This window comes from Plasmodium cynomolgi, chromosome 14, assembly GCF_000321355.1.
Source record: "Plasmodium cynomolgi strain B DNA, chromosome 14, whole genome shotgun sequence".
NCBI classification, from domain to species: domain Eukaryota; phylum Apicomplexa; class Aconoidasida; order Haemosporida; family Plasmodiidae; genus Plasmodium; species Plasmodium cynomolgi.
Window position 1 is genome coordinate 2,757,115 of NC_020407.1, and position 11,076 is coordinate 2,768,190.

General features: G+C 44.3%; 3 protein-coding genes across 3 annotated transcripts; 2 read left to right on the plus strand and 1 right to left on the minus strand.

Annotated features, from left to right (window-relative positions):
• Positions 1 to 928: 928 nt before the first annotated feature.
• Positions 929 to 2,259, plus strand: PCYB_147130 (hypothetical protein; the record flags this gene model as incomplete). Its single annotated transcript, XM_004225184.1, has 4 exons — positions 929 to 1,447; positions 1,696 to 1,827; positions 1,965 to 2,082; positions 2,233 to 2,259. The coding sequence occupies exons 1-4, from the start codon at positions 984 to 986 to the stop codon at positions 2,257 to 2,259; spliced, it is 741 nt and encodes a 246-aa protein (XP_004225232.1). The 5' UTR covers positions 929 to 983.
• A 3,054-nt stretch (positions 2,260 to 5,313) lies between these two features.
• Positions 5,314 to 6,252, minus strand: PCYB_147140 (rac-beta serine/threonine protein kinase; the record flags this gene model as incomplete). The annotated part of the gene is made up of 1 exon (XM_004225185.1): positions 5,314 to 6,252. A coding segment is annotated over one exon (939 nt), but the record flags the coding sequence as incomplete, so codon positions are not given.
• A 2,250-nt stretch (positions 6,253 to 8,502) lies between these two features.
• Positions 8,503 to 10,844, plus strand: PCYB_147150 (hypothetical protein; the record flags this gene model as incomplete). The annotated part of the gene is made up of 5 exons (XM_004225186.1): positions 8,503 to 8,765; positions 8,987 to 9,106; positions 9,719 to 9,844; positions 9,980 to 10,047; positions 10,148 to 10,844. Coding segments are annotated over exons 1-5 (1,212 nt in total), but the record flags the coding sequence as incomplete, so codon positions are not given.
• Positions 10,845 to 11,076: the final 232 nt, after the last annotated feature.

Sequence of the window (11,076 nt, forward strand, 5' to 3'; positions counted from 1 at the left end):
TATTTGGTTTTTTTTTTTTTCCTTATTTTTCCTTTTTTTTAAACTGTACTGTGCCTTACGTGGTGCTCGATTTTACCAACTCTGAACTTTTCATCCTGGCGATGGAACGACTTTAACCTGTGCCCCTGGTGGGAATTTTCAAGGACTGAAGATAGCAGTAGGGAGATCGCTGACGATCGCGTAGCAAACTGCGCAGCAAATGGCGTAGCAAATGGCGTAGCAAGCGGAACAGCAAACCGCACAGCAAATCGCATGACGAACCGCATAACGAACTGCGTAACGAGCTGCGTAACCCCGTAGCGTTATTTCGCCCTTCGCATGTGGCTACAGGCGTCACAGTGCCACCCCCCACTGCTATGCGACATAATTTTTTTTTGCGCCCATTTTGTGACTTTTTTATTGCCACTCTGTATGTACCTTTTTTTGTTGCCTCTGTGTGCTTTTTTTTTTTTTGTTCCCCTTTTGTTCCTCTTTTGCGTACTTTTTGCCTCTGCTGCGAAACCGCTCGTACAAGTGGCAGCATTCTGCTAGAAGCGAAAACACGGCAGTATGCCATCGGGGGTTGCTCCTGAGCGATGTGATTGCGTCCCGCTGGGGGTAAAACAGGTTGACTCCTTGGATAGGCGCACTTTCGTGACCATCCGAGGTGACATTACTGGCTGCCACTTAGCAACGCAGGGAGCGAGGAGACCCCAAGGCAGATCCACATGTTGACGCTACTGGCGAAGCGGAAAGGAGACGCGTCGAAGAGGTCGTATTGTGCGAAGCGAAAACGGGTGAGCACGCGCTTGGTAGTGTTTGCGTCCGTTTAGCTAGCCAGAAGTTGGCAAAGCGGCGGTTGGCAAAGCGGCGGTTGGCAAAGAGGCGGTTGGCAAAGAGGCGGTTGGTAAAGAGGCGGTTCGCAAAGAGGCGGTTCGCAAAGGGGCGGTTCGCAAAGCGGCACTCGATAGAAGCGGTCAACCGCCGCTCTGCGAGCAGCCAAGATGGACGCCTTGATGAGCGCGCTGAAGGAAGCAGTCCAAAAAATCAGATCCTACGAAATGAAATATAGCATAAACCTGAACGAGTTTCACAACCTGCTTTTTATAATCTCCATCCTGTTCGGACTGGCATTTCTATTTTACCTCATCGTAATACTATGTAGCATTTTTTTCAAAGGATCCAAACCAAATAAAATAGTTTTACTGTTGGGTCCATGTGACAGTGGGAAAACTACCTTCTTATTCAAATTAAGAACAGACAAATTATGCACAACAGTTCCTTCTATGAAAGAAAATGTAGCATTTATAAACTTGAAGAATAACAAGTGGAAGAAATGCATTCGATTTGTGGACTTCCCTGGTCATCCCAAACTGTCCTTCTCGCTAAATAAATATTTCAACATCACTAATGTTATTATTTACATTTTGGACTGCTCGGATCGACAGGCCCTCAAAGTCGTTGCGGAGTAAGCACCATGAGTCGAGTGTACGGAAAAATTACCCCCCATCGGGCACCCTTCAAGTGCTAGCGGCAGACCGACGTGAAACGGTGCACAGAGTCGAAAAGCATCAACAACCACAGCAAAGCGGTTCTTCCCGCCGCAAAACGGTTCTCTCCCCTTAAATCGCTTCTCCCCCAAACCGCTTCTCCCCCCCAAACCGCTTCTCCCCCCCAAACCGCTTCTCCCCCCCAAACCGCTTCTCCCCCCCGCAGGAAACTCTTCGAGCTGTACACCAACAAAGTTGTCGTGAAAAAGCAAATCCCCCTCATCATATTTTGCAACAAGACGGACTTGTGCAACTCGCGGCCGAAGCAAGTCATTAAGGAGGACTTGGAGAGGGAAATGTAAGGAAAGAAGAAGATGTGATAAATATTTCGCGTTTTTGCACACCCCATCCTACAAAGCAGAGATTCCTCAAATTCTCCAAACAGATTATTATGCACACCTTGTATTTTTCCCACACACACCACACCCCTTTCAGCGAAATTTTAAAAATGTCCAAATATAACAGCCTGGATGATGACTACAACGACGAGACGGAATGTTTAATGGGCACCAACTCGGAATTCTTTCGATTTGAAAAGGCGCCATGCCATACGGTAAGTACCGTTTCGCGATGGGGCAAACGGGACAATGACTGTATTAGTTGCCGTTTGAGGGACATCAGTTCACTCTACACACTATCCACATATGCCTTTTTTTTTTTTTTTTGTCCCACGGGTACCCCTCTCCTTCCAGGAAATTTGCAGCGGATCAGTAAAGAACAACAACATTGAAGAAGTGGTGGAGCTTATACAGAAATTTTACTAGCCATCTGCGAGTGGCTCCTTTTTAGTGAAACTGCGTCCTGTCCCCTTATCAAGGTGGACGTCCTTCATTCATTAAAATACTTTTTAAGTTTTTTTTTTGAGCACAAAGAGGAACAACTTTTTTGTTAATTTCGTTTGCAAGAGGTTCCACTTAACAGTTTAGCTTTTTTGTCGATCTGTGTGGATGCGTACATGTGTATAAGTGTACAAGTGTGCAAGTGTACAAATGTGCAAATGTACGAGGTGTTCGCATGACAATGCACTTATATTTGGCAAGGCATACGTATGGAACACACATACGTCATCGCACATGTAAGCGAAAAACTTCCTCACTTTTCTAACATTTTATGTTTAATTTAAAAAAAAAAAAAAAAAAGTTGACTGTAACAAAAAATAGGGTATACGGAAAAAAAAAAAAATTAAAAAAAAGGCACATTGCCTCGAATGTACCATGGGGGTTGTTTCACCTGTTGGAAGAAACGTCATGAAAAGGGAAAGAAAAGACCTTCATTTATGCATGCGAAGGACGCGTCTAACATGCTGCGTGTACAACAGCATTGGCACATCATGCATACTTATTTGAATAAAGCCTACCCATGAAAACAAAATACGCAGGGGTGTGAGGAATCGCATGTGAAGGAAATCAAACGGCGAGCGGGGAACATCACATAAACATACACATGCGAAAGGGGGTAACTTTCTTGTTAAAAATACGACATGGAAAAGGGCGCCCCAGGGGTCTCACAAATCATGGGCAGCTACTATACAAACAAACAAAGGGGTGGTCAGCCAAACGGGGGTCAGCCAAACGGGGGTCAGCCAAACGGGGATCAGCCAAACGGGGGTCAGCCAAACGGGGATCAGCCAAACGGGGATCAGCCAAACGAGGGTCAACCACGTGGGAGTCAGCCAAACGAAAACAGACACACCGCGCAGGCAAATTCGTGTCCAAATGGGCACAATTTTGTGGGCATGCGCAGTGAACATTAAAAATGAAAAGCAAACTAACCAAAAATAAAAAAAAGGAAAATTAACATAATACAGGACGGCTACTTAAAAGGAGTAAAACGTGTAGGCATTAAACGAAACAGGAGAGTAACTAATATGCGTACTTCACATCCGTGAAAGGCCACATAAAAGCAAAATCGCGAATGGGTGTATGTGTGCAGAATGCACCAAACGTAACATTTGCACACACTTTAAAAAATATGAACATTTGAGCTATTTTAAAAAAAAAAAAAAAAAAAAAGTTCATATTTTTTTTTACCACATTTGTGCATTTTTTTCTGGAGCAAAATGGCTAGCTGACTAACTATCTGGCTTGCTATTTGACAAGATGGCGAAATGGCTAACCATACCGCTACGCTAGGGGGTCTTGTCACGCATACAACTGCCTGCGCACAGGCGCACCCCCACCAATTAGTCATACAAACTGTAGTTGAAGTCCTTGATCATGTAGCTCTTCTGAGACTTGACGGTAAGCGGGTTGCAGTCAAACTTATCAGAGTACCTTAGCGGCATGCACAAGAACTCTTTGTCGAAATTTTGGACGTCCATTTGGTCAAACAAGGGGGGTTTAAAAGGCGGTTTCACCTTTTTGTTGAGCACATCATCCCAGTTGACATTTTTAAAAAAAGGATGATTTTTAATTTCTTCTGCGTCGGTAGCTCCTGACCCTAATCTTTTGTTGGGATTTTTTTCAAATAATTTCTTTAACAAATCTACAGCATCGGGTGATAGATAGCAGGGGTATCTCAACGTTTCGTGTTTGATTCTTTCGAACAGGACATCTCTACTGGAACTGTTAAACGGTAATCTTCCAGTTAACATTTCGTATAGCATGATGCCCAGGCTCCACCAGTCCACAGCTTTCCCATGTCCACATTGGTCGATAATTTCTGGGGCTAAATATTCGGGGGTACCACACAACGACGTGGCAGAGTTGTTGTCAGAAATTCCTTCCTTGGATAGGCCAAAATCGGTTAGCCTTATATGACCCATTTCGTCAAGTAACACATTTTCTGGTTTTACATCCCTATAAATTATGTTTAGCTTATGTAAGTATTGCAAAGCTAGGATGATCTCCGCTGTGTAGAAGATGGCCGCTTCTTCGGTAAGCTCTCTCATTTTGGATAGGTGAAAAAATAATTCCCCCCCGGGACAGTATTCCAATATGAAATACAATTTCTTGGAGGTCTGAAAAGCGTAGTACAATTTGACAATAAACGGATGAGAGACACACTTTAACACATTCCTTTCGATTTTTGTATGTTCCAATTGATTTCGTGATATTATGTTTTCCTTTCTGAGTATCTTCATCGCGTAGAGCTTGTTGTTTTGGGTATGTTTTACAAGCAACACTTTTCCGTAGGAGCCCCTGCCGATTACCTTTAAGAAGGTGAAGTTATCTGGCCTGAGTGATTTTTTTTTTCTTCTTCTTCCATAGGACAGAGACAGGGTTTTTCTGAGCCTCCCCTTCTTTTGCTTCTCGTACTCGTCGTGCAGGAACAGGCAGTCGTCGTTCAGCTTGAAGACTTGGCTGTTCCTGCCCTTCTTGTTGATCAGGGGGGAGTTCGCCACGTTCGTCACGTTCGCCATGTTGTTCTTGTAGCATACGTCTCTGTTGGGGTTCGCGGCGAGGTTGTCCATGCAGGGGGGGGAAAAAAAAGGGGGGGGTCAAATGAGGGCATACGAACGAAGACGATGCATGAAACTTGGAAGATTCACACAACTGGGTAGACGCACACAACTGGGAAGAAGCACACAACTGGGAAGAAGCACACAACTGGGAAGACGCACACAACTGGGTAGACGCACACAACTGGGAAGAAGCACACAACTGGGAAGAAGCACACAACTGGGAAGACGCACACAACTGGGAAGACGCACACAACTCGGCCGATACCATGCCGCGCTGGGAACCGCCACACACGTGTGCACTTTTTCTAACCCCTGGTGCGTCGCATCCTCCTCGCGAGGCCTGTTCTTCGCGCTGCTCCTGAAGGTCCAGTAGTTGGACTTGAACCCCTTGAACTTGGACGATTTGGCAGCTTCGGCCTTCTTAGCGGGGGTAGCCGATTTCTGCTTGCGCATCCCCCCTCGACCTTGTTCCTCTAAGATGGTCTTTGCATACATGTACATGTTATTGGTAAGCATGTCTCCATTCTCTCCATGCGCATTTTTCGAATTTTGAAAAATGCCCCCCTTAGAGTACATTTTGCAAAAATTTCGAATTCCATACGAAGGGGCCCAGCCATATCTTCTGTCTACCTGATTTTTATAATTGTTCATCTGGGAATCCGTCGAAAATTCAAGTCCTGCAGTAGTGTTCATTTGCATAAAGTCTTCAATTTCCTCATTTTTGTAATTATTTCTCTTTAAAAATGGAAACTTGAATAAATGCCCCCTTCTTTTATTGTGATAATCGTAATTGAGTTTAAATAATTTGGTCCTCTCTACACTATTGCGCGACACTCCTTCTTTTTTCATAAGGCAGTTGCTGTGTTTTCTCATTTTGACGTGTTTGCTTGGTGCGAAAAGGTCAATAAAATGCTTCTTTTTTGAAATCTTGCCATTGCTGGCATTAATGGCACTGTTTGCATTGCTGGCATCACTTGCCCTATTTGCATTACTTGCATCACTTGCCCTATTTGCATCACTTGCCTTATTTGCGTGTTTTCCATTTTTTTCCACTTTGATGGACTTTCGTTGCGTATTACTGTTTTCAATTGGGGGGATGCTGCCATTCTTCTCTCCTCCTTTTTGCTCTTCCTTCTCCAGGTTGTTCTTTTTATTCGTAATTACTTTTTTGCCTTCCCCCTTAGTTCTGCTGATTAAAAAGTGTAAATATTTTCGAAACTTTTTTTTGTGAAATGACATGCCGCAGGAGCTCTCCGGGGGGGCGTTGTTCTTCTGCCTATTCTTTTCCGAGAAATATTTAAAAAACTTCATATGACTCATTTTGGAGGGGACTGATAGTTCTATGCGCTGCTTGTGTGTACATTCGTACGAAGATGCGGCGTGTCTCTTCGCTGCAGTTCTTTGTGTATGTACGTAACGGTACAGGATATAGGGGGTGTGCAAAGGAGGAATGTTCGTATAATACTGGGGAATATTTTTAATCGGGCATACGCTCCAAATGGGACAACTGCTTTTCCTCCGTTTTATTCTTTTTTTCTTCCTTTTTTTGTGAACAAAAATGAACACGTACTCGAGGGATAAACAACCCGTTGGCTCTTCAAACTGGAGAAGCATACAAGGGGCAGGGGGGAATCCCAACGGAAGCTGCACTTTTTTTTTAAAAAATTAACTCTTAATGGTTTGAGTCACGAACGTGAAAACGAATTAAACATGATCATAAAATTAAAAGCTTAACGAAGCTTTCGCCAAAATTGTGCCAGCAGAATTGGTGAAATAACTTTCGTTTATTTTCCCAAGGGTTACGCACTTAAGTCATGTAGGAACAAAAAAAAAAAAAAAAAAAAAAAAAAAAAAAACAAAACAATATGGAAAAAAAAAAAAAGCGGGGGGGAGGGGGGGTAAGCTCCGGCAGGCGAGTATGACAAATGTGGCGAACAGATTCGCGGACGGCGTGAGAACCGTGCAACCCGCGAAGGGAGTGGAGGCAGTCGTGGGGGTGAAAAAGTTAAGCTAGCGCTGAAGTTGCCACTTGCCGCTTAACTTGCCGCTTAACTTGCCGCTTAACTTGCCGCTTAACATGCCACTTAACATGCCACTTAACATGCCACTTAACATGCCACTTAACATGCCACTTAACTTGGCGATGAAGCTGGCCGTAACGCTCGAGTTGATGTTGACGGACGAAACAAATTCGGGAATTAAAAGGATGTGGGGAACATATAAAGGATGAAGCGAAAATTAATAAGGGCACATTTTTTGTGTACATACTTTTTTGCAAATTTGTTGGAAACGCAAATGGAAGGAGAGGCAAACTGGACGCAAATTGGACGCAAATTGGAAGCAATTCGAAACAAATTGGAAGCAGTTGTAAACAAATTGGAAGCAGTTGTAAACAAATTGGAAGCAGTTGTAAACAAATTGGAAGCAGTTGTAAACAAATTGGAAGCAGTTGGAAGCAAGTTGTAAACAAATTGGGAACAAATTGGGAACAAATTGGGAACATATTGGAAAAAAGCTGTAAACATGTTGGAAAAAAGCTGTAAACATGCTGGAAGCAAATTGGAAGAAAAGTCGCGCACACAAGAACATGGCGAGCATTTGCAGGCACAAGCGCAAATGCACATTTGGCTTTTTTCCCGCAGATCTGAATGGGCAAACTTTTGTGCATGTAAGAAAGCATGTGCACGCACGCACGAGCTGATGTGGGGGGGTTGAGTAATGTGCACGCGTACTGCATACTTAAGTGCGAACGAGTGAAGGCACATGTGTATGGCGAATATGCAAATGGCTCCTTTCGCGCGCCCTTCTCATTATAACACCCATTTTTACACTTCGACAATGTGCCTTTTTGACTTTTTTTTTTTTTTTTTTAGAACTTCTCACGGGGGAATAAGCAAGCTGCGGAGTTTTACTGCCTCCTCTTTTTTTTTCCCCTTTTTTTGTACTCAGCTTTTTAGATCACATAAATGCAAACCGTTTTTGAAGCCCCATTTGGTGAAGTAGGCTCAGTGATTTTTTGACCTTTTGACCTTTTGACCCTTTTTTGTCGTTTTTTTTTTCGGCAAAGTAATCATTTTTACGTGTTGCAAAATTTTTTGCGCTTTTTTTTTTACACGCAGCCCTTACGGGTGTTCTCCTTGCGCACATGTCCACACCGTGCCTTACGTGGCTAAGCACTCCGACATGTATGTAGGGATGCACGCGCGCGCAAGCATACACACGTAGCGTGCACGTGTAACATGCACACGTGGCGTACACATGTAGCATACACATGTAACATACACACGTAGCGTACACACGTAAGCCCCCACGCGTGCGGATTTGCACATGCTCAAAGGAGCCCCTCCTCGCCGAAGGCACCGTGTTAGTCTTCGCGCGCAGCGCCCGTTTGTTCTTTCTTCCCTTTCGATTTGAAGCGTATTCATTCTGTCAATTTGGTAAGGCGTCTTGGCGTGCGTCCCCCCGGTGGACACAGCTGATCTGGGACGCGCCCCGCCGACGTTCCGCCCCAAATCGCGTCTAACCACTCCAAATCGCGTCTAACCACTCCAAATCGCTTCTAACCACTCTAACCACTCCAAATCGCGTCTCTTTCCCCCGCTTTAAGTACCCCCCCCTAAAATTAGAGAAATGTTCGAACAAACGAAACACCCCCCCGACAAGTCCACCAATTGCATAAACTCAAAAAAGGAAAAAGCAAAAAAATTATTCCTGCAAGCATTAAACCATGAGCGTGATGAAAATTATTTAAAGGCAACAAAATTTTATCAACAAGCTGTTAAGCTATATCCAAATGTTCTAAAAATATATATCGATGACAACGGGGAGAGCAGGTACCGTTGCTTCACTCGAGCGTGCACGTTTTGATGATCATATAGAGGTGTACGTCCGTTTTGTCTACCTAATAACGTGGCAATCTTCCCTTTTTTTCCCCTTTTTTCCCCTTTTTCCCCCTTTTTGTCCCCCCCTTTTCATTTCAACACACCATCTTTTTACGCATTGTCCCCCTACTGCCAAATACGCACCACCCATTCCCCACCTTTGCAAAATGCAGTGATAAAAATAAACCCATAGAAGAAACCACACAGAGAGAGCAGAATATCTACTTGATTAATATATTAACAGAAAATTTTTTTGGCATTACAAAGTTCCTGGATTTTTACTCCCTCCATAGGTTAGTACATTGTCATTCGCATCTCCGTTTTTGCGCAGGGGTGGTGGTGAGGTGTTTTGTCAAAAGGGGGTTATCATCACACACATAAGAACGTGATGTCTAGTAACGTAGACAAACATATGGGAGAGACATTTTAGAGGAATGGAATATGAGATGCACAAGTTGGAGTTAAAGAGTTGCTGCACAGTTTTACCTTCTTGCAAGCGTGTTCCCCAAGTGCGCGTGTTGCATCATTTCATTTTGCGCCCCACGCATGCACATGCATATACACACACACGCATATACACACACGCATATGCACACACGCATATATGCACACACGCATATACACACACCTGTGCGAAGGGGGACTGTTTTGCCCCTTGGGGCCCGTCAGCGTGGCCACTTCCAACGAGTGCTACGTTTTCCCCGCGAGAGAATGCCCCCCTCGCCCTCAACACGTTTTACTTGCACCAAAATGGGAGGCAAAAATGGGGGCAAAAGAGAGAACACAACGTCGTATGAACCGTTCATACATTATTTTATTTTATTATATTACATTATATTATATTTTATTTATTTTTTATTTTTTTTTTATTTTTTCCTTTCTTCTGCGGTGGGCCTGCAACGCAGGTTCCTCTTTTCCTGCAAAGGCATACACTCCCAGGTGTCGGTTGAAAGCGAATATAAGCGGCTTTGCAACAGGAACTTCCAAAACTGTGAGGAGAAGAGCAGGGCGTACGGGAATTCCTTCAAAAGGTGTGTCGGCGAGGAGATAAGTTGTAATCCGGCAGAAAGGGCAGGAAAGGAAAAAAAGGCTGGAATGGCACAAAACGCGCGAGCCGAAGGGCTGAGATGACCCTCCACACACCCGCTCCGCTTTACCTCCTACAGATTGCTGCTGGAGTACCCCCGCATCCGGCACGACGGCGTCTACATCAGCTGCGTCACGTACATAAGATGTGAGTGGCTGAAAAGGCGAAGGAAAGCGCCCCACGCAGGCGCAAATCGCACACGTTGCAGTTTGCAAAAGAACTACGCACACGTGTGAGAACTTTTAAGCGATGGCGCGGTTCGATGCCGCGGTTCGATGCCGCGGTTCAATGCCTCCGTTCGATGCCGCTGTTCAATGCCGCCGCTGTGCACCACTCAGAGTGATCGCCTTTCCCCCAACGACAGCACTGAAGGACATCGGGAATATACACCTAGACCCGAAGGACAGAGATCGAGTCATTTACAACCCATGTGTAGTGACCTACTTCCGCTATCTTCTTTTCATCAACGAATCGAACAAGGTGCTGGTGATGCGATCCGAGGTAAACAAAAAGGAAGTTCTAGAAGCCCTAAAAATATCATACAATAAAATACGATGTTGGGATTTGTCTGTCCCAAGTCATGACTTAATAAAGAATTTGAAAAAATTTCATGGAGAGACTGAAAATGGTTTGGTTAAAATGGTCAGGATAGGTGAATATACATTCAAAAAAAATGAAAAGATTATTGAAATAAGTTACCCGGAGTCTCTCACTGAACCTTTCAAGTATAAGAATATCATTCAGCTGCGTTTAAAAAATTATTTGAGTGCCAGCAACAATATGCTAAAATGGATGTCTTTTAAAATTTTATCTAAGCTGAAGCTCAGCTCTTCGGAGGACACGCTCAACATCAACAACCGGCAGTACAGGTGGGAGTGCACGTCAGTGAGTGTAAGCGAACGTGAGCGAGTTTGCGGGAACGTCATTAAGTTTGCGCAAACGTGAGTGCGTCTGTGCATACGTATGTCCTTCAACCCACCTGTGCGTGTATATTTCCACCCACCCCGTTCGCCGCCCCCTCTCAGGCCCTTCTTCTTCTTTAACCTGAAGTTTCTGTCCCACCTGTTTATAACCAAAATACCGGAGACATGACACACGTGGGGATATGCCTACCTGGGCAAATTCCCCCAATTTGTAATTCACCGCAGGCAGGTCACTTACACATAAAGCAAAACA